The sequence below is a fragment of the Molothrus ater genome, chromosome 4 (genome assembly GCF_012460135.2).
Source record: "Molothrus ater isolate BHLD 08-10-18 breed brown headed cowbird chromosome 4, BPBGC_Mater_1.1, whole genome shotgun sequence".
Taxonomy (NCBI): domain Eukaryota; kingdom Metazoa; phylum Chordata; class Aves; order Passeriformes; family Icteridae; genus Molothrus; species Molothrus ater.
In genome coordinates this window covers 10375906-10398327 of record NC_050481.2, presented here as the reverse complement: position 1 = coordinate 10398327, position 22422 = coordinate 10375906, and the positions used below count along the sequence as shown (strand labels likewise).

At 56.3% G+C, this 22422-nt stretch overlaps 1 protein-coding gene and 2 long non-coding RNA genes across 4 annotated transcripts in view; 1 reads left to right on the top strand and 2 right to left on the bottom strand.

Annotated features, from left to right (window-relative positions):
* FRAS1 (Fraser extracellular matrix complex subunit 1) overlaps positions 1–9057 on the top strand; it is a 105150-nt gene extending 96093 nt beyond the window's left edge. The window contains 16 exon segments of the mRNA XM_036382715.2: positions 79–284; positions 748–904; positions 1426–1626; positions 2189–2376; positions 2524–2799; positions 2923–3155; positions 3444–3604; positions 4283–4497; positions 5492–5642; positions 5920–6027; positions 6187–6346; positions 6687–6803; positions 6903–7069; positions 7381–7586; positions 7883–8029; positions 8419–9057. Of these exon segments, the coding sequence (XP_036238608.2) occupies positions 79–284; positions 748–904; positions 1426–1626; positions 2189–2376; positions 2524–2799; positions 2923–3155; positions 3444–3604; positions 4283–4497; positions 5492–5642; positions 5920–6027; positions 6187–6346; positions 6687–6803; positions 6903–7069; positions 7381–7586; positions 7883–8029; positions 8419–8988 (3263 nt within the window). The 3' untranslated portion in view covers positions 8989–9057.
* Positions 9058–13133: 4076 nt separating this feature from the next.
* LOC118685888 (uncharacterized) lies at positions 13134–14925 on the bottom strand. The gene is made up of 3 exons (XR_004980063.1): positions 14827–14925; positions 13603–13728; positions 13134–13230 (listed from the first exon to the last, which is right to left on the bottom strand). It is a non-coding gene; the product is annotated as an uncharacterized LOC118685888 (long non-coding RNA).
* A 21-nt stretch (positions 14926–14946) lies between these two features.
* On the bottom strand, positions 14947–21265 carry LOC118685887 (uncharacterized). 2 transcript variants are annotated; one of them, XR_004980061.2, is made up of 6 exons: positions 21033–21265; positions 17699–17821; positions 16453–16530; positions 16225–16350; positions 15381–15610; positions 14947–14981 (listed from the first exon to the last, which is right to left on the bottom strand). It is a non-coding gene; the product is annotated as an uncharacterized LOC118685887 (long non-coding RNA). The 2 variants fall into 2 exon arrangements; XR_004980062.2 differs by having other exon boundaries at positions 14949–14978.
* Positions 21266–22422: the final 1157 nt, after the last annotated feature.

Sequence of the window (22422 nt, the reverse complement as noted above, 5' to 3'; positions counted from 1 at the left end):
CTGTGACTGCTCCCTCCTGGCCCCTTGGCTCCCTGTGCATCCCCAGCACTGCTTGGCTCTGTTTCTGCCCCCCTGCAGTGCCCAGCATGCAGTTCACCAAGGACACCTACACGGCCAGGGAGAAGGAGGGCGCCCTGCACATCCCCATCTTCCGCGCGGGGGACCTGAGCTACGAGTCCTCCGTCAGGTGCTACACCCGGAGCCTGACAGCGCAGGTCATGGAGGACTTCACCGAGAGGAGGGATGCAGAGGAGTCTCGTATCACCTTCCTCAAAGGGGAGAAGGTGAGCTGCACCTGCCTCCTGGGGGAGTGAAGAACCAGTGCTGGGAGAGGTTCACATCTCCTCCTCGGCCCTCTCTCACCAGAGGGAGCTGGCAGACTGGTCCAGGCTGGTTTCAGATGATGCAAATTCTTGTCCTGGCAACATGACCCACTCTGAAGGGGTTGGGTGTTCCAGGATGGAACTGGTTAAATTGTGAAATGCAAATCTGATACATCAGGAGGACCCAGGATTGTTGTACAGAGAGCTGTGGATTTGTGGAAGGAGATGCTTTTGCTGCTGTGTCTCATCATGTGACAGTGTGGTTGGTCCACACTGAAGGAGCAGCCCTAAAAATGGAAGGGCTTCTTCCAGGATGGACAGCACTCCAATGTGCAGCCCTAGATAGGGAAGTACAGCCTGGCCTTTATGTGGCTTTATCAGATTTACCAGAGTTTGCTGCTTTCTCCTCTTCACTTGGCTTTAGGTGAAGAACTGCAGTGTTCACATCAGTGATGACTCTGCCTTCGAACCAGAAGAGCAGTTCCAGGTCTATCTGGGGAGCCCCCTTGGAAACCACTGGAGTGGAGCTAGGATTGGGAAGATGGATGTGGCAACCATAACTGTCACCAACGATGAGGATGGTGAGTGAGGCTGCTCAGCAAGGGTGGCTGGGGGCTCCCAGGGAGTCAGCACAGCCCCATCAATGTGGATGCCTTCGGTGCCATGGTCACAGCCCTGTGCGCAGGTCACTGCTGTGCACTGGGCTGGGCTGAAGGGAGAGGCTGGACAGGAGTGCTTGGACCCCCCACCTCTCCTATTTCCCATTCCCCTGCAGCTGGAGTTGCTGTGCTTCCCTTGGGAGATGTTCCTCTCCCTCCACAGCAGCACAGCCTGGAGAGATCTGTGGGGGAGAAGAGGGATTCCAGGCTGGATCACCAGCACGTGGCAGGGATTTGGGGACATGTGGGAGGCAGGGATGGGAGAATCATTTGCCATTCTCTGTAGCCCAACACCCTCCTTAGGTTTTACCCTAAGTCACATCCACACCCAAGCCTTTTTGGCCCCCGCTTTGAGGAGCTCCTTGCCCTGAAGGTGTGTGGATGAGCCTGAGGGGAGCCAGGGGTGCAAATCCGGGGCTTTTCCCTCCCTACTGTGCCTGCAGCCCCCACCATCGAGTTCGAGGAGGCGGCATACCAGGTGCGGGAGCCGGCGGGCCCCGAGGGCGTGGCGGTGCTGAGCATCCCGGTGGTGCGCAGGGGCGACCACAACCGCACCTCCCGGGTGCGCTGCAGCACCCGCGATGGCTCGGCGCAGGCCGGCGTGGATTACTACCCCAAGAGCCGCATGCTCAAGTTCAGCCCAGGTAAAGGGGCCTCGAGGGGAGGGTTAGAGGTGGGGGCGTGGCCAGAACGCCCAGGGGATGCTTGTCGCAGGAATTTTAGCTGATGTGTTAAACGAAGGGTGATGGGACCAGAGGAAGGAGCACTGGCACCTGGCAGAGTGAAGTCCTCCTCGGGGAATGTAGGGCTGTGAACACCTCAGACCATGTTGCTGGACCCTCACTAAACAGCTCTGCATACCAGTCTGAGGGAGAGGAGGGATGGGAATGTGCTTTGCATCCCAGGTTTTTCCTTCAGACAGCTAATACAAGACAGTCATTATTAATCCTCAGTCGGCATCTGCCAGTAATCTATCACCGGATCGATTGGATCAGTTGTCATAGCTGGAGTTTTATGTTGATAGTAGACTCCTCTGGGTAAATTATTAGCAGCAATGAGTGGAAATAAAATTTATAATGTGCATTTTATCCTAATGTCTCTGTGGTCACAGCCTGGAGCAGCTGTGCAGGGCTCAGATGAGAACTTGAGAGCAGTCTCTGGTGATGAATCAACTTCCCTCTGTTTCTCTTGCACTTGCTCCCCCAGGTGTGGCCCACATCATGTTCAAGGTGGAGATCATGTCCAACGAGGACCGGGAATGGCATGAGTCCTTTTCTCTGGTGCTGGGCCCAGATGATCCAGTGGAAGCAGTCCTGGGAGACATCAGCACTGCCACAGTGACTATTTTGGATCAGGAGGCAGCAGGGAGCCTGATTCTCCCAGCACCTCCCGTGGTGAGTGGATGTGATTTAGTGCCCTGCAAGTAAAGATTGGAAACCGCAGTGGGATTTTGGAAATAAAATGTAGAGCTGCAGTGACAATATGGGAGGGAAGGATGGCATTTTCCACCATCTCCCTCAGCCCCTCTTGCCTCCACACAGGTTGTCACCCTGGCTGACTACGACCGCGTGGAAGAAGTGACCAAGGAGGGCGCTAGGAAATCCCCCTCCCCAGGCTACCCCCTGGTCTGTGTGACTCCCTGTGACCCTCACTTCCCCAAGTACGCCCTGATGAGGGAGCGCTGTGCTGAGGCTGGCATCAACCAGTCCTCCATCCAGTTCAGCTGGGAAGTGGCCGCCCCCATGGACGGCAACGGAGCCCGGTCGCCTTTCGAGACCATCACAGACAACACCCCCTTCACCAGCGTCAACCACAGGGTACACAGACATTCCAGACTAAAGTCTCCTTGGATCTGAGGCCTGGAGGTTTGGGTTTTCTAAACGCTGTTTTCCCTTAGCCTGCTGGAAGCACCAGTGGTTTCCCCCTCTTTGTTCCCTCAGGTGCTGGACAGCATCTACTTCAGCCGGCGGTTCCACGTGCGCTGCGTGGCCAAGGCTGTGGACAGGGCCGGCCACGTGGGGACCCCCCTGAGGAGCAGCGCGGTCACCATAGGCACAGACAGTGCCATCTGCCACACGCCCGTGGTGGCAGGGACAGCCCGAGGGTTCCAGGCACAGTCCTTCATTGCCACGCTCAAGTACCTGGATGTGAAGCACAAGGAGCATCCCAACAGGTATGAGGCTGGAGAAAGGGGAGTGCAGCCCTTCCCCAGCCCCCCTGGGCTTACAGGGGTGCCCGGGCTCACAAGCACGATGTGCGTGTATAAAACCACATCCCTCAGGCAGCATGGGCTGCTCAGGTTCCTGCTCCCACTCTCTGCTCACAGCCTGCCCAGCTGAGGGGGTGCCCTTCCCCTCAGCAGTGGGGAGCTGGGGGGACACAGCTTAAGGATGTGCTGCTGTGGGGATCCTGTGCCTGCCAGGCTGCTCTGTTCTGCTGTCTCACGTGCTGCTTGTTCCAGGATCCACATCTCGGTGCAGATCCCCCACCAGGATGGGATGCTGCCCCTGATCTCCACGCTGCCGCTGCACAACCTTCATTTCCTGCTCTCCGAGTCCATCTACAGGCACCAGCACGTCTGCTCCAACCTGGTCACTGCCAGGGACCTCAGAGGCATCTCAGGTAACCTTCAAAGCCAGCCTTTGCTTCCTGAAGATGGAAGCCTGGAAAGAAATCAGAGAAGGGGTCTTTGTCTTCCTCTGGGCTCTCTTGACATGATGTAAATAGCAATGAATCTTCCTGGTCTCACAGCAGTGACCAGAGGTGCCCCATTGGAGATGGGATTCCAGGCATGGGAACATTTGGGGTTGTAGGTTCATGTTGAGCTAGTGATTTTCTGCTTTTTAAATCGTTTTTGTGATATCCTCCCAGTAAGAGAGGGGTCTGCAGGGCTGGATCACTGTGTCTGGATCACTGAGGTCTCCCATGACGCAACAAAATCTATTCACTGCTGAAAGAAATGTCAGAGCTGAAAAGAACAGGCAGATTGTGTCTTTGACACTCCAGGGAATGAAGTCCATGCTAGATCCAGGCAGGATCTTGTACTTCATTCTGATAATTCCATACTGAACCCATTCCTCTTTTCTTAAAGGTTAACTTCAGCCTTGAATCAGTCAGTCCCTAAGTTTGATTTTTAGGATGCTTGCCCCATTCCTGTAACAGTTTCCCCTGTGAAGACCTGAGTGTGTCCTCCAGGATAAGGAAGGGAGAGGAGCTCTGGTGATTCAAGAGTGAAGCAAGCATGTGGCCTGGGGCAGTTTAAAGTCGGGAGGGGGCATTGTCCTGGTTTGTGTCCTTCAGAGGCAGGGTTCCTGGCCGAGGTGGCCCCGGAGAGCTCGGTGCTGGGCCCGGGCTATGACCGGCCCTACCAGCTGGACCCTGCAGTGAGGGAGCCCCGGAGCATCCAGCTGTACCAGCACCTCAACCTCAAGAGCTGCATCTGGACCTTCGACGCCTATTACGACATGACCGAGTTAATCGATGTCTGTGGAGGCTCTGTCACTGCTGACTTCCAGGTGAGAGGTCCATCCCCAGCTCTCCCACCTATCCCAGATCTCAGTTCTCAGGCACAGCTCTGCCTTGCACTTGAGTGTAGCTGCTGCTCTGCTCTGTACAGGTGGAGTCTGGCTTTCCCCCCCATCACCTGGAAGAGAACAGTGCATTTATTTCATTTATTTTCCTAGGAGTATCACAGGTTTTATTCTTTTAATATTCAGAGCACCAGGAAAATATTTGTTTTTTTAATGTATAGCCATACTGGAAATATAAAACATTCTCAGCTGGGCTCTCTTTTATAATTTTGGCTGTTTTCTCAGCCAATAGAAATGAACCAAGGACAGAGCAGAGGCAGCTCAGTCCATGCCCCACAACAGAGCGAGGCCATGGGATATTTTAACTCATTTCCTAATTAACAGGCTGGCAGACCAAAACCCAGAAATGTTCCTCCATAAATGAGTGGCTTCCACTATGTGAGGTGTCTCACCGCCCTCTCGTGGCTACATTATCCATGTGCAGCCCACTCCACCTCCCCTAAGCTCCGGCATTAAATTCCCAGGCACATTGCTAGGACCAGTATCATCTCTTTTGATTCCTGCCAGCCTGGACTACTTCATTGTTTCCTTTTATAGCTCCAATTGTTTGCACAAGCCCAGAGAAGCTACTTGGCCTGAACAACTACCCGGTGGAGCATGTGGAGCCTGGCACCAGCCAGGCTGGAACATCTCCCTGAATTCTCCAGGGCCTGCAAAGTGCAGCTGCACTCTGCAGATAATAAATGGAGAGCTCTGGGAGGCCTGAGCAAGCAGAATTGCTGATTTTTAATTTCCAGCCTTGGAAATTGGGGGGTTTTGAGGTGAAATTGCACCTAGAGCTCCTCTGTCCCATGGTCCCAGCGAGCCTCAGCACTGCCCCTGAATTAAAACTCAGGTTTGTCTGAGGTAAAGAATACCCAGAGTCACCTCTGACCTCCCTTGAAGGTGCCTAACCCCCTTTTTGGGGTTTTATTGCCAGGTGAGGGACTCTGCCCAGTCCTTCCTGACAGTCCACGTGCCTCTGTACGTGTCCTACATCTACGTGACGGCCCCGAGGGGCTGGGCTTCCCTGGAGCACCACACGGAGATGGAGTTCTCCTTCTTCTACGACACCGTGCTCTGGAGGACAGGTGAGCTTGGGGCACTCCAAGGGCTGTGGAATAAGTGGCTCCTTCATGTTTCCCCTTAGCTCCTGCACTGCCACCAGCGTCCTGAGGGAGTGGACACTCGGATATTCCTTCCTTTATGCCTGCGGGGGGCTTAGGCAGCTGGGGAGGAGGGAGGAAGTGTGCAGCTGGCCCAGGGGAGGATGATGCCAAGGAAACCCTGCCTTTGGGAGGTCTCCCAGAGCTCCTGGGGCTGGCAGAGCCCAGCTGAGCAGCGAGCGTGGCCCCGCTGTGCTTGCAGGGATCCAGACGGACAGCGTGCTCTCAGCCCGGCTGCAGATCATCCGCATCTACATCCGTGATGACGGCCGCCTCGTCATCGAGTTCAGGACACAGGCCAAGTTCAGAGGTGAGGGCGCTGATCCTGGCAGGGACACACAGTAGGGTCACACACAGCTCTGCTCTGGCACCACAGGCAGCAGAGCAAGTCCCTGTCCCTGCCAGGAGCCCCTCTGTGCTGACAACATGGGATCTCTGTGCCCTGTCACCTCCTTGTCCCCCCCCCCAGGGCTGTTTGTCATGGAGCACCACAGCCTGCCAGATGTCAGGTCCTCCTTGATGACTCCAGAGCACCTGGGAGGGATCGAGTTTGACCTGCAGCTGCTGTGGAGTGCTCAGACTTTTGACTCTCCCTACCAGCTCTGGAGAGCAACCAGCTCCTACAACAGGTGAGGGCTGGGGGTCCAGTCCCCTTCAGCAGCTTCCCACAGCACCAGGCTCTCCCTGGCACCCCTCCAGCAGCCACTGCAGTAGTGTGGAATGCTCAGGAGCTTGGCCAGAGCTTGGAACACTGTTCTACTGAGAGGAAAATCAGCTCAGCCTCTTGTAAAGGAATTTTTCCAGCAATGAAGCCTGTGGACAGGCTGATCCCAGAGGTGACGTTGCATTTCAGAAGGTCACGTTTGTCCCTCAGGGAATGCTGGATGACATTGCCGGGGCAAGAGAGAGCTGCTGCCCTGGGCGAAGAGCTCAGAGCTCTGCTTGGTGACTGCTCCTGTCTGTTCCCAGGAAGGATTACTCTGGAGAATACACTATCCTGCTGATCCCCTGCACGGTGCAGCCCACGCAGCCATGGACAGAGCCTGGAGACAAGCCCCTGCCCTGCACAGCTCACGCTCCCGAGCGGTAAGGAGGCCCCGGCCCCAGGGCAGCAGGGCAGGGCCAGCCCCTTTGGGCTGCACAAACCTCATCTCCCCTTTCTTTCCTTCCTTGTCCCAATTCCAGGTTTTTGATCCCGATTGCCTTCCAGCAGACAAACCGCCCGGTTCCAGTTGTTTACTCCCTGAACACAGAGTTTCAGCTCTGCAACAACGAGAAGGTTTTTCTCATGGACCCCACCAAGTCAGAAATATCTCTGGCAGAAATGGATTACAAAGGGGCTTTTTCCAAGGGTAGGATTTACCTCTCCTCTTCTGCTTGTTCCCACTGTTTTTCCCTGCACAGCTTCCATTTCCTGGAGAGGAAAGGGCAAAACCCAGATGTGGCTTTGCCTCTTCCACAGCAATAAATGGCATTTTGAGCATCTTACAGCCCTGTAAAACAACAACATGCTCTGGCACCTTGTTTTGCCACTCGCACCCCCCCAAGCCCTTCCCAAACAACCCAAACCCTTCTCAGCACAGACTCACCTGTGGTCTGGCACACTTGGCTCTGGCAGTGTTCCCCTGGCTGGGAGCTTCCACCTGCCCCACTTTGTTCCCAGGGCAAATCCTGTATGGGCGCGTGCTCTGGCACCCGGAGCAGAACCTGAATGCGGCGTACAGGCTGCAGCTGGAGAAGGTCTACCTGTGCACGGGCAGGGATGGCTACGTGCCCTTCTTCGACCCCACGGGCACCGTCTACAACGAGGGGCCCCAGTATGGCTGCATCCAGCCCAACAAGTACCTGAAGCACCGATTCCTGCTCCTGGTGAGTGCTCTGCTCCTGCTTCCCCTCTGGGATTTCCTCTGGCAGCAAGCAGATCCTGACTGCAGAGGGATGAGGAAAGGAGCTCACTGGATGTTTTGTACTGCTGGTGCAAAGTGTGAACACAGGACCGGTTTTTTCCCCGCCCTTTGTCCATGAGTGTCCCTTAATCTGTGCCTGCATGTAGGTGTGGAGATGGAGCATTTGTATTAGAACCCTTACCCAGGTAGTGCCCTGCCTTCCAGCCCCTCTTTTGGGAAAGCAGACAGCATCCCTCAGGACACTTCTCTGCCTTCCAGGACCGAAACCAGCCGGAAGTGACGGATAAGTATTTCCACGATGTGCCTTTTGATGCCCACTTTGCTTCCGAGCTGTCCGAGTTCCACTCAGTCAGCAGCATGCCTGGAGTTGATGGATTCACTCTCAAGGTGGATGCTCTCTACAAGGTATATACCCAGTGCTTTTGGTAGCCCAACACTGACTTGTCTGTCCACGACCTCCCAAACACTTGGTGAATTGCAAGCTCTGGGCCCTCAGAATTCAACTCTGACACAGGAAATGGAGATTAGGATATTATTCTGGTGATTTTATTTTTTTTTCCTGAAGCATTAATGAAAAAGCTCTTTAAAAATATGTTATTCATTTTCCTGAATAAATTACTGCCTCCGGCAAAGGCTGGACACCCCACTAGGTGGTCAGTGTTACTGCTTAGAAAAACCCACTGAGATGACTGTCAGACACAGGACACAAAACACACCAGCTCTTTAACAGAATCACTTGATGTAAAACTCGACAGATGTTAATGACATCTCTCCATGCCTTCTCTTTGGGAAAGGTGGAAGCTGGGCACCAGTGGTACCTCCAGGTGATCTACGTGATCGGCCCGGAAGGCACGGCCGGGCCCCGTGTGCAGCGCTCCCTGGCTCGCCGCTGGCAGCGCGGCCGCAGGGACCTGCCCGAGGCGCTGGATGACTCCCTCATCTACGACAACGAGGGCGACCAGCTGAAGAATGGCACCAACATGAAGTCACTGCTCTTGGAGAGGGAGGAAGCTTCCACTGCAGCCTCCTTGTCCCAAGCGGGTGCCTCCCTGGGCAGTGCCTTCGCCGCCCTCACCCTGCTGCTGCTGGTGCTGTCCGGAATTTGCCTCCTGGCCAGGGAGTGCCGCAAGCTGCGGAGGAAGCGGGAGGCTGCCGGGGGCACTCCTGAGGAGCACCCCTTGAACACCAAGGTGGAGCTGCCTCGGGGCGGCCCGCAGGCCGTGGGCAGCCGGTGTTGCACCGTCAGGAACGTTCATCCCCCGCGGGACTACGGCGGTGGCTGCCAGGGGCACGGCAGGAAGGTGAAGCAGGTGAACTTGGAAGTCAAAGTCCATAGCAATTTGCACGACGGCACGGAAGTTTAACGGAGCACACGCGTTGGGAAAAGCTTTTTATAAACTGTAAAATAAAGATAACCCCAAACTGAAAAGCCACATGGGTGTTTTTTTAGTCTGCTGAGGAGGAGCAGCTGTCAATTCCCGCTGCTCCTGTCCTAGCGACTTCGCCGCATGGCATCGCTGTCCTCTCTCGGTGCTGCTCCAGCTCAGCGGGCTCCAGCTCTCCCCGGCACTGGGCAGCGTGGGGAAATAATCCCTCACCCCCGGCATGTGGGAGCTCTCAGGCAGTCTCTGTGTCCTCTAGAAGAGAGTAAAGCTGAAATAAAAACTTCCACCCGGGTGCCCGGGCTGTCCTGTCCTCTGCCACCCCTACGGTCCCGCTCATTCCCCTGGGGTGCAGCGGGAGCCCCTCGGAGCTGCGGCGCCAGGGAAGGGAAGGAGGGAGTCACGGGCTGCTCTGGCCCGAGGGCGCCGCGGTCTCAGGGGCGGCCTCGGGGAGCACCGGGCCGGGAGAGCTCCGGGGTGCGGTCCCGGCCCTGCGGGGCCCCAGCCCCACACGGCGGCTTCGCGCCCGCACCGGGGAACGGCCGCGATCCCGCACCCGGCAGCGCCCCGTGCCCGCGGCCATCCCGGGCCCGATCCAGAGCCCGATGCCGCCTCGATCCTCCCGACGAGGGAGAGGCGGCACAGCCCGGGACCCCTCGGCAGACCCCGGCAGCTCCACAGCTCCATCCCGGCTCCGGCTGTGGGCTCCATCGCCCGCTTACGGTCAACCTCGTCCCGGCATCGTAGCAGGAGCGGGCATCGAGTCCAGGCTGGGCTTTGCCCAGTCCTCAGCCCAGTCTCAACCCCAGTCCGGCCGAGAGCCGCAACCCTCCCGCCGGGGCAGAGGCAGCCCCGCCCCGCGAGCGGGCACCGGCAGGACTCGGTCTCACAGCCCCGTCCCCAGTCGCGGCCCCGCCGCAGCGCTCCGGGCTCCGAGCGGTCCCCGCCACACGGGGCCGGGGCTCACACAGCGCCGAGCGAGGGTCCCGGGACAGCGGTACGGGGGGGCGGGGCCACAGAGTGCGGGCATGGGATGCTCCAGCGGGACCGCGACGGCGGCCGGAGGTCCGGATGCCGAGCACTGCTGGGGTCTGCCGAGGTCCCGGGCGGTGCCGCCTCTCCCCCGTCGGGAGGATGGAGGCGGCAGCGGGCCCGGGATCGGTTTCGGGCCCGGGATGGCCGCAGGCACGGGGCGCTGCCGGGTGCGTGGCCGCGGGACAGAGTTGCGGGGGGCGGGGCCGGACGGCACAGGGGGCGGGCCCAGCTCAGGTGTGCAGGGCGGGCCCAGCTCAGGTGCGCGGGGCCCCAGGGCGGCTGCACGGGGCGGGGCCGAAGTGATTTAGACCCCAGAAATCGCCTCGACCGGCATTTGCTCACTCAGAGCACGGTGCGAACGGGACCTCCCTGTGCGGGCTCCGCAGGTAAGGTGCGGAGGCTTCGGCCTCCCCTTCTGTCCCTCTCTGTCCCTCCTTCCTTCTCCGCGTATTCCCTTTCTTTCTCCCCCTTCCCTCTCCCCCTGAAACGCTCCTTTCCTCTCCTCCCAAACCCGACCCCTCCCCCTCACTCCTTCCCGTCCGGTCCCTTCCCCGCTACTTCCTTCTATTCCTCGTCTCTCCACCGTCCCTCTTCTCCCACCTCGGCCTTTCCCTTCCTCTCCCGCTTCCCTCCTAACTCCGACCCCTCTCCCTCCCCGTCCTCACCTCCCCCATCTCTCCTGTCTCCCCATCCTCCCCTCTCCTTCTTTCCTCGCAGCCGCGGGGCTCGGGGTGCCAGACAATAATAAAGCCCTGAGGGCCGGAGCCCGGCGCCCCCACCCTCGCTGGGGACCCGCTCTGCGGGTGCCCCCATTGCAGTGCAATGCACCGCCCCACACCGCCAGGGCTCCGGCTTTCCCAACATCACACGGGGGGGGGTGGGTCTTGGCGTGGGGGGGCCGAATTACAGGGGCCCCCTCAATAGGGGGAGTCACGGGGGAGGAGGGATTAGGAGGCGCCCCCTCCGGAGGAGGGGGTCCCTGGGGGGGAGGTCGGGAAGGGCCCCCTCCAAAGGAGGGAGTCGAAGGGAGGGAGCAGAGCCTGAGAGGTAACTCGCCCTCCAGGCCCCGCCCCCTCCCCTGGACCCCTCCTCCGCACCGGGGCCTGGGGGGAGGGACGGGAGGAAGCAGAGGGGGGCAGGTCACTGCAGTGTGAGCCCATATTAAAAAAAAAAAAAAAGGGGGGGAATGGAGAACGAGACTAGGGGAGTGGAGGGGTAGGTGGAGAGAGGTCGGGGTGTGCAGGGCAGCAGGGGACAGGGCTGGGGGGAAGGCAAGGTGGAGGAAGGAGCAGGACTGAGGGTGGGTGGGGAGCGACTGGGGGTGGGGGGGAAAGGAAGCAGGAAAAAGGGGCAGGGGGGAGCCCGATCGGGGAGGGAAGGAAGAGCATGAGGAGTAGGGTAGGGGAATAGAGAGGGGGGGCGGGGGACGGTCACAGGGGAGGAGGGAGGGGGGGTTTGAGAGGAGGAGGAAGAGAGGAACAAAAGCAGAGGTAAAGGGAAAAAGATATACAAAAGGAAAGAAACGCAGAAGTAAAGAAACGTAGAGAAAAAGAGATATAGGGCCCCGGCCGGCAGAAACCGCCCTCACCCAACGCCGAGGAGCAAATGGCGCCGCCAGCTCTTCCCCGCGCCTTAAATCCCCCAATGCCCCGCCCCGTGCAGCCACACTGGGGTCCTTCACACCTGTGCAGGCCCCGCCCCTCGCACCTGTGCCGGCCCCGCCCCCGGGGCCCCGCCTCCCCCCCGCCCACCCAAAAAACCCGGCGGATCCGCCCCTGTCCCGCTTTCTGTGTGGGATGCTCGTCTCGGGATGCCGCGGGAGCATCGGTTGGAGCGCTGTACGGAGATCCGGATCGGGGTCTGCTGCTGGTACTGCGCAGGGTCCAAGGTGCTCAGGTAGGACTGGGATCTGGGCCCAGGGATTTGGGCTCTGATTTTGTTGGTATTTCCTGTGGGAGCCGGGCTGAGCAGTTTCTTCCTTGGCGAGCCGAGTATGGGTGCCGGGGCGGGAGGATCGAGGGGGGACTGGGGCTGGGATCGGGACCGGCATCGCCGCGGTCGGGAAGAGCCGCTCCGGGACAGGTGCTGCCACTCCGGCTGCAGCCAGTGCAGGGCTGGGTCCCGCTGGGGCTCCAGGCATGCTCTGGCAGTAAGGAACCGGTGCTGTGCCACTACTATGCCCGCCAGGAGGATGACGCTTCCCGGGAGTAACCTCTGGATCGTGGCAGGAAGCAGGAAGGACACGGAGACCGCCCGTACCGGCCCCAGGACCCCATCGGCATCGCCGCTCGCTCAGCGACACCGCCCGCCCCGCGGGGCGCCCCCTGGCGGACACGGCGCCGCCCCGCAGCCCCCCCGGTCCGGTAACCCCACGAGCACCGCGCTCCCCTACGAGCCACAGCGCCCGCAGCCCCTGCTCCGTGTCCACACCCCCGGGGGCTGCAGCGCCCCGCCGGGAGCAGCCGCTCTGGGACGGCCGCTGGGGCCGAGGTGTTGCTGCCCCTGCTCTGATTGTGCCTGGTGTGGGACTGGAGCCCCGGGGAAACACAAGGGAAAAACCCCCAGTGTTAAAAAACCAGTGGAAACTATTTGTTCTTTATTTCCAGAGCCATGAGGATCATTGAGTTAAATGCTGAGAAGTGACTGGCCCAGCTGCACCTGGAACACGGAATTCTGGCCTTCTCAGCACCCTGCTCCAAACACCTGAGCCAATCCCAGGGTTGTTCCAAAGGTCCTGTGTGGGATGGGAATGACTGCTGCCAGTAAGAGAACTCCTCTACAAATGCAGCTCCTTCCCTCCTGCTAATGCTGCTTTACACACCAGCCCCTGCAATGGCTGTAGGGCAGAACTGGCTGGCACTCAACATGTCAGCACCAAACTCTTCCCCATAACCCTGATTTTTCTGCCCTTTCCAGGATTTACCCAGCAGCTGTAAATGTGCTCCCACAATGTCCCTTTGTTTCCCCAGGAACAAGACAAGTCCTGAGGGTTACCTTGCTCTGTGGCAGGGGGGTGTTTCCTGCAGGTGAGTGTTGCCAGGTCAAAACGATGCTGGCTGCTGAGGCCAGGGTTGTTTTTCTGGCCCAGAGGCCTCGGGGTCTCCTGCTTGCTGCCAGCAATGCTCCTTGGTGTTCCCTCAGTGTGTCCCAGCTGGCTGGGAGCGCAGGGCAGGAGGAGGCCAGAAGCTCCTGAAAGGCAAGCAGCACCTCGTGTCTTTGGGATCTGCAGGGGAGGAGCTGTGCCTGCACCGTGGCTCCTCGGCCAGGGGCTGCTCTGACCAGGCACGTGGAAATGCTTCAGCCTGGACAGAGACCACCAACAGCCCAGAAGGACCCCAAGGAGCAGCTGGCATTACTGGGAATGGAGGCAAGGGCCCTTTGCAGAGGGGCTCACACAGCAATTCCTGGTTCAGAGCTCCCACACAGCTGCCAGCTATGTCCCAGCCACCCCAAATCCCTTCCCTCCTCCCCAGCCTGAGGCCATCATCCATCAGCAGCATTAAAGCCAAGGCAATCTTCCCCCACAGATATTAAATCCCAGGCAGCAGCCCTCAGAGATACCTGAAAATCAGTGGGATGGAGTTTGGAGTTTTCCAGGGATCCAGCTGGAAGTGCAGATGTCATGGAAAGCTTTCACAGGTAGGTCCCACTGGAGGTGTGCTGAAGACAGAGATGCACATCCCTTTCCTGAGAGAAAAGAATTTGTAGAGGCCACTGCTGAGGCTCTGAAAGGAGCTGAGCTTCTGCAGGGAGAGATGTCCCCACCTGGGCACAGGGGCTGCCTCAGCACAGGCTGGGAGCACATCTGGCCACTGCCTTCTCCTGCTTTAAAACACCAACTGCATCTTCTCCATCCTGGAGCTCAGGGGGGTGAAATCAGCTCCATTCCAGGCAGCTCTGTCCAGTGAGCCCAGGGACACCATTGGGGTGAGGGTTCTAAATAGCCAGTTCTATGGAAGATAACCCTGTCCTTGTCCCTGTGCTGCTGAGCCTCCTTGGAAGCTCTGCTGGCTCCTGACACAGCTGCTGTCCAAGGCAGCAGCTCTGCATGGGAATACCCACACTCCATGGGGCACTGTGAGGTTACTGCAGTGGGAATGGAGCAGGGAAGTTGGGGCTATGGGTATAATTCATCAGATCTAGCACAGCTGACAGGGAACCCCAAATCTGGGCACCACACAGAGAACAATCTTTGTCCTGCCCTGTCAGCTCAAACCCCTGGGCTGGGAAGTTTTGGGAATAAAATGAACAGAATTATACAAACCACAGCAAGTGGCATCACCCAGAGGGACAATCCAGGTCCCAGACAATTCCTCCACAATCCACTATGGGGGAAAGCATCTCTGTGCCTGCCAGGAGCTCTGACTCTGCTTTTCCTACCAGCTCCTGAGCAGTGTCAGGGCCACCATGAGGGCTTTAAAGTCCAAATAAACTCCATATCTCACACAGTGAATAATCCAAATAAAGAAATGCATTCTTGTCATCAAAGCTCAAAACTGTGTCAGGAGTTTTGACAACAAGTTAATGGGATTCCCAGGATTCTCATTAATGCTCTTGGTTTCATTTTTATGTATTTTTAATCCCTCAGCCTGTACAACTTATCCTGGGATTTAGAGGCTGAGCAGGGCTGGCTTTGGATTGACCTTCACCTCTGGCCCCAGCCTGTGCAAACACACCTTGTGCCAGGCTGGGTGAACTCATCACCTCAGCTTTTCCCTCATAATATCCCATACTTATTTCCCTGTAGATTAACTCACATTTTGCCCCAAACCATCCACTCCTCACCTCCATGTGGCCTCCAAGTGTCCATTCTGTTCCTCACAGGTGCCCTGGTGACACCATGTTGGTCCCTTTGCCTTTCTCTAGCCCGAGGCTGCTCCTCTGCTCACTCTCTCCAGCTCATTGCCACAGGGATCCTCTTCTCCCTTCCCTGCTGGCTGCTGCCAAGGAAGGAGGACACAGTGAGTCTCCAGTGCTGACCCCTTAGCCCTGGAGAGTCCTGGCTGTGGGCCCCAGGGGCCTCGGATTTCCCAGGGAAACTGTCTGCTGGTCTCCCTTCAATTACCTCAGCAATTCCCTCAAAAATGCCACCTCACTCCCCCTGACATCCCCTCACATTTTCCTACACAAACAGTTCTTGTATCCCCTCTAGATTACACCAGGTTTTCAGCTACATGAATGGCATCATCTATGCCCACTGCTCGTTATTCACCCAACCAAAATCAAGAGCAAATGTTGGTTAGGCTTTAATAACAACTCGAAATAACTTTAGAGCAAAATAAATCACCTTTTTCTTCTGTTTTTTGGTGGTTTTTTGCTCCTTCAGCTGCTGGACTTACCTCTGAGGATGTGTGCTGAGCTCTGGGTGGAGGGGACTGTCAGGCTGAATGGCTGTGAGTTTGTGTTCTTCTCACTGGGGCATCAGCAACTCCCCCAGTCCCTTTTCCAGGCTGTTCCATGTGGCTGTGGTCAGGCTGTGGCAGCACAGGCAGACACAGCTCTCAGCACTCCCTGCTCCAAACACAACTCTGGCCTCCATTGCAATCTGTCTCTGCTGGGAGGTTTTCTCCTAGAGAAATCCAAGAATTGCTCATGGCAATTTGGAGAATGAATTTCCACAAAGGGAAGTAAGGGATAAAATCCTGCTCTAGGAGCCCTTGGGATCTGCAGGGCTGGTTAGGGAAGGGGACATTCGCTCCCTGCAGTGCACACACACCCACCTGCAGCACCCAGCCCAGCCTGCCAGCTGGGCTCTGCCAGCCCCTCTCTGAGCACCCTCCCTGTGCTGCTCCCTCTCAGGGCCTTTGGCAATCCAACCCTGAGCCTGAGCAGCCCAAAGCTCTGTCTGGCAGCCCAGGGACAAAGGGACACTCCCAGGGTTGAGGCACATTCCCAGCAAACGCTCCCAACAGAGCACAGAGGCACCCCTGGAGCTCCTGTGTGGGGCTGGCAGGAGGGCACAGCCCACAGGTGGGATGGCAGTGGCAGTGACAGCAGCAAAGTGCCACGGTCTGATGGCACAACACAGACACCAAGGCCAGCAATGCCCGTGGGAGGTGCACAATTAATTCTGCTCCCTGTGCTGCCCCATCCCAGCAGGAAAGCTCCAGGGGGGTGGAAACTCCTCCCCCTTCCCCCCAGCCCCAGATAAGCACTCCTCAGTTTCAAGCACCCAGTTCTCACCTCCAGCCTGCTCCCGGGGCTGCTGCCACATTCCTGACAAGGTGCCAAAGGCCACTTGGGACAGGGCTCCCTCTGTGTCTCAGGGCTTGGGGATGGCAGGGACCAGGCTGCTCCAGCAAGGACAGCCTGAAACCAGAGCAGATGTCTCAGGGTTAGCAACGGGCTGGGGACAGGAGTTCTGAAACCCAGAGTTCTGAAAACAGCCCCCAAAATGTTCTATGATCATACCTTTAAAATGGCTCCAAAGGGCAGCAGCTCCGGTGCCAGATCAGTACCTGCACGATTCCCTGTGCCAGCCCTGGCTCACTGAAAAACAAAACAAATCAACAATCACCCAGGCCTTGTTTGCAGAATTCCTGATCCAAACCCTCACCTTTCCTGCCCAGCACTGAGGGAAATCTGACACAGCATTAATAAGTGACCTTTGCTGAGAGCAGCCATCATCCCAGTCCTCCAGCCTTGGCAAGATTTTGCACTGAATGGACCTAAGTTCTAATCCTAAACCTAAATTTCTGTCAGTTTTTGTTAGAAAGATACTGGATAATAAATCATGCAACAGAATTGAAAAATTGCACAAGGAATAACAAGGCCCAGAGCAAACCCAACCACCCCCATCACTGCTCCATCCCAATGTTGGGAGAAATGCTGATATCATTTCTAAATACTCCCCTTCCCTCCCACTCAGTCCTTCACTGCACATCCCTGGAGAGGACTGACTCCATCTTTTGTTGCCAACAGCACCTCTCCAGCCCAAAGCCCACTTCTCACAGACACAAACTAAGCAAGCCTAAGGCATTGTTCCCAGCAGCAGATGCAATTCCTGAACTCCTTTTTCCCTGGATTCTAAGCACTTGCAGGAAACTCACCTCAGCCCAGAGACTGTTCTGTTTCCCAGAGGGAAACACAGCCTGATGGGATGGGCCACAGCTCTGGCACCACATTGCCCTTGTTCCTGCTGACCTGGAAAGCCACAGGTAAACCCAGTCCCTCAGAGCCCATCCCTGGGCACCAGGAGAGCTGGAGCTGTTCCCAGATGCCAGGGCCCTGCAGGGCTGTGCTGACACAAGCACAGGCTGACCCCTGTGCCCAGCACCATCCCTCATTCTCCTCCCATTGCTCCCAAATCCTCCCAGCCCTGCCCCTGCATCTGTGCCAGGGCCAGTGCCTGCCCCCAGCCCGAGCAGAGGCTGTCACCCAGCCCTGCACCGGCTGCCAGCCCTGGCAGAGCTGGGAATGCACTGAGAGCTCCCGAACCCCCAGAGCAGTCCTTGGGTGCACAGATAATGCCCAACCTGCCCCTCAGGGCACAGCCAACACCACAACTCCAGCATCCCCAGGGAACTCTGGCATTTGTCTCTTCACCTCTGCCCTTCTCCAGCAGACACAGCTGGGGCTGGGCTGTCAGCAATAGCATTCCCATGGCAGTTAATCCCAGCAGAGAGGAAAAGAGGAGCCCTGTGTCCCTCTGACTCACCCCACAGCATGGGCAGGACCAGAGCCCTCCAGCGCAGACCCCTGGTGCTGAGGCCTCTTGCCTTGGCTGCTTAAACACCAAAGCTTTTGGCAAAGATGGGAGGAGTTTGATGATTTTTCCTGCCTTGAAAGAGAGGAGAAAAAGAAAATTAAGTCCACTGTGGAAGTCAAAGGATCCCAGCTCTCATACTTCTGCTCTGATTGCTCACTATGGGGTTTTATCCATGAGAGGTGACACCAATTCAAACATAAACGTGTCCTTTTCCAGCACTTTTATTCCTGAGTATTTCAGACATTGAAAGGATGCTCATTTTTCTTATTGCATTCTCTGCCCAATTTTAACAGAACCATTTTTATCCCAGACCCCACGTGTCAGCCATTCCATCCTTTACCATTGGACTTTGCACAAAGGAAGGGACACCCAGGATGCTGCATCACAAGAAATCCCAAAGAGAATCCCCTCCAAAACCTCACAGAGAAAGGGTTTTTGCTTTTGGGACACAAGAAAGGCCTTTGACCATTTGCATCCACATGGAAAGCCCACACTGAGCACTTGGTTTTAAAGATGTTGCACTTGAAGTTACAGACATGGAATTGCCTTGGGATTTGGCATTTCCTGCACCCACACAAACACATTCAAGGAATTAAGTGCAGAGTCCTGAAGTTTGGTTATTCCAATGCTGTTTTGGTAGTGCCACTTGACACACCAAAATCCACAGCAACACTTCAAAAAATGAAAAGCAACTTTCACCCCCACATCCCCCTTCCTTTCGATTTTGCAGTTTTGGGGTCCTCTTAAGAACAGGTTAAAGAGAAGAAGAAGAAAAGCCCAGGACCTACTACCAGCTAGTGCACCAACCACCTGTTTTCCATAGATTCTCCTTACAGCTGATGGCTTTTCTAAGAAAGCTTCAGCTCAACCTTATCACAATCACCTGGCAGCACTCACTATTAGCCCCAAAGGCCAGTGCACATCTGTGTGCTACCTCAGGAAGCTCAGTCGCTCTCTGTGGGACATAACCTGGTTTGGGCCCAAGAGCTGACTCTGCTCCCTGCGAGCTGAACTATGCAGCTGTAGGATGCAGCTGGATGCTGAAGGGCAGAGTGTGTAACCCTCTGTGAAAGCCAGGCTCCAAAGGCAGCCCTTGATGCCCCAGCAGTGCTGCTGGAAGCGCTGGCAGCACTTGGTACAGATGGGATGGAGCCTCCCCACAGCTCTGTCCCCTGGCACCGAGGGTGGCACAGCACAGAGGCTGATGGAAGTAAAACAAACGCTGGATTTCAATGGACGCTGATGGGACTGAAAGCCCCAGGCCAGAGCTGCTCCCTGCCCAGCACAGGAGCTCCCAGTGCTGCTGCAGGGCACAGGCTCTGAGGGAACCCTGCAGCTGGGACAGGAACGCAGCAACAACAATTCCCAGGCACAAAGAGATCCCCAGCTGCTCCAACAACTGAACCTCTGTGGCTCAGCCTCACGGGGTGTCCCTGCTCCAGGCAGGATGAGCCACACAGCCCCCGAGGCTGGGCTCACACCCTGCCCTACCAGCAGAAAACAAGGGGTTAATGAAGCTTTGGGGACACCTTCTGTCCCCAGAGTGCTCTGACAAAACATCCAGCAGTGTGGATCTTTAATAAAGACAGCTTGTACCTATCCTTGCAACAGACTCACCGATGTTATTTCCTCAAAGTCTCTGTTTTAAAATATTTTGCTATTGCAAGGGTTTAAACAAGACTGACCATGAGCCCTGCACCCTTGCCATGCTCCAAGCCCTAAGGAAGCGCTGGATATCCTCACACTCATCCAAGCTGAGGGAGCTGCTGCAGCATTTAAAACATTTCAAAACCACCCCTGCCCTGAGGGTGTCCAGACCTGGGAGGTGCCTGGGTGCCAGCCCAGCATCAGAGATGGGACATCGGGAGACCGAGCAGACAACACCCACTGCAGCCTCTGCACTCTCAGCACTCCAGCTGCACCATCCTCATTGCTCAGGGACTCTCAGCTCTGTTTCCAGGGCTCCCATCAGGAAACTGAGGGCCCTTTCCAGATGCAAATCCCCAAAGAGCCACTGCTCTCCTCTCCACCCACCCTTCTGCTCCAACTTTTACCCCTTTGATAGCCACCACCCCACCCAGGACACAGAAGGAGGCTCTCAGGTGCCAACTGAGACCCAAATCGTTCCAGGTGGCTCAGGAAATAAACACAAACAAACTCGTCCCTTCTAGGCTAACAAAATGTCTTGGTGCCCAGTTCCTGTTTCCTAAGGCAAAACACACGGATCAGGGGAAAATGGCAAGTCCCAAACCCAACAAAACCTGGTTTTGCATCGGTTTCCATCAGGACTGTTCAGGTTTCCCAGTGCCCCTCAGCTGCAGCCACAGGAGCAGCTTCTCTCTGGGACCCAGGGGGGTGGGCACAGGGACACCCATCCCACTGCTTCCTGGAAAACAGAGCTCAGCCCACCCCAGAAATATAAATAACAAATGCAGTTATTGCCTTTGGCACTTATCTATTAGCTCTGGCACGGTATTATTGACCACAAAAATCCTGAGAGAGTACAATCTGTAACTACTGCTCTTGATAAAGTATAATCTGTCAGTTCATGTATGCCCTGCATAGCTTTTATAAATAGCAGTGTAATAGATACTATTTTAGACTGTAGCATAATAGAGACTGTGAAATGTTAAAATGCTTTTACATGCAAGTAACTCAGAAAATGGTGTAAGATAATTAGGTGATTTCCCACATTTGGGGACAATCTTATCTGAAACACAAGATAACAGAAACAGAAACCAGAGCACTGAAATAAAGGAAAAAATTATTGACCCTCGTTATCAAATAACGAGGGAGTGAAAATAAAACAGGATGGCACCACAGGAAGAAATAAAATATATTGGTTTAATCCACAAGATGGCACGAAGGTTAAAACCAAGCAAAAGAACATCTAAACTCAAAGGACTGTTTGAATATGTATAAACTATAATGAATATGCTCACACCACTGCAATGTAACACAATATAGAGAACACGGTTTAAGGTAACCGGGTGCTCCCGGCAAACAGCCAAGCACCCCAGCGCTGCCTTTTATCCCTTAACAAACGTGTAAAAATTCTAAAGAGTGAACTTTGTTTCTCACACAATAAAGCAGCTCGCCCCGCAGCTGGGACGAGCCCCAGCTTTATTCCACGGAACACGATCCCAGAGAGCCGCAAGGCCCGGGACAGACCCGTCCCACCCACAGCGGGTCCCACGCAGCAGCGCCCGAAGCAGCCCCGGCCCCCTGTGGGTGCCCCGGCCCCGGTGCCCCCGGCCCAGCTCCCTCCCCTCCGGCCGCTCACCTGAGGGCACCGCCCGCTGTCCTCCCGGCGCTGCTGCCGAGCCAAGGGCATTGTCCCCGCTCCTGGCCCAAAGGCCGCGTTCTGCGCTGCAGGGCGCGCTCCGGGGGACGCGGGGCCGGGCAGGGACAGGGTGACCCGGGCTGAGGCGGCTGTCCCAGCGCTCTGTCCCCTCACGGGGCTCAGGCCGGGGAGCGGGGCCCCGCCACCGACCGCCACTGCACCGCGGAGCAGAGTCAGGTAGGGCCGAAGAGCCGAGTGTGGCCGAGTGGAGCCGCCAACAGCCGAGTGTGGCCGAGAACAGCCGAGCGTACCCGAAGGGCCGACTCTGGCCGCGATTTGCCGAATCGATCCGAGCTTAGCTGAGGTGAACTGAACGGAACGGGACGGAACCGCGTTCAGCCGAACCGAACTAGATAAGCCCAACCGAACTGGATAAGCCCAACCGAACTAGATAAGCCGAACCAACCTGAACATTACGGGGTCGGTCGAACCGAGCTGAGCTCCGAATGCAGCGAGCGGCTCCGAGTTCAGCCGAACCGAGCCGAGCTCGGCCGAACCCGGCCTGCTGCTCTCGTGCTCATTAATTAGCGCCAGTGCAGTCACAGCTTAATGAGCACTGAACGTGTCACAGACACATCAGCCACCCTCCTGACACTGATGCTCCCAGGGATTTTCCTTTTTCCAGGGTCCAGAACTCATCCGAAGGAGTGAGAAAATGCTGTCGGCGTAAGGAGCTGCACAGTTCATGGGAAGGTCCTCGCTGGACAAATGACACAAAGGGCACAGGGAGCATTTAAAGCAAACCAAGTGACAAAAAGCCACCTTTAGGTCAGAGAGAGGCTGAATCCCCATAAGGAAATCCACTGAAACAATAAGCTAAGTGATGGAAATTCAGGGTTTGGCTGTGGCCACCACCTTCTGGTATGAAATGTTATCATATTATCCCAAATAGTCACAGAACAAAACAAATAAAAGCATTTTAAATCCTAAGCTTATGAAGTGGAAGTGCAAATGAGATCAAATGCACAAATTCAGGTAAGATATGGACTGTAATCACTGTTTCTGTGGTTAATGGCTTCATGTTCGAACCTCAGTGACCCCCCTCCTCTGTCACCTGTGTGTCCTTGCTGTGTTTCCTTGAGTGTCCCAGAATACCTTGGAAGAGATTCTTCCCCTGCTCCTGCCTCTATTTGTCAGAAATGGTTCATTTAGACAGCACAGCACTCACAAAGAACCAGCCCCACAGGAGTCACAGCACCATTGCACTCACCCTGAAATCCTGGCCTGTTGGATCGGCGGAAGAAATGCGGCACTCAATATGAGTGATCAGCAAGTCTCGAACTTTATTGATAGTTCACACATATTTATCTTGGTGTTAATGAAGCTTATA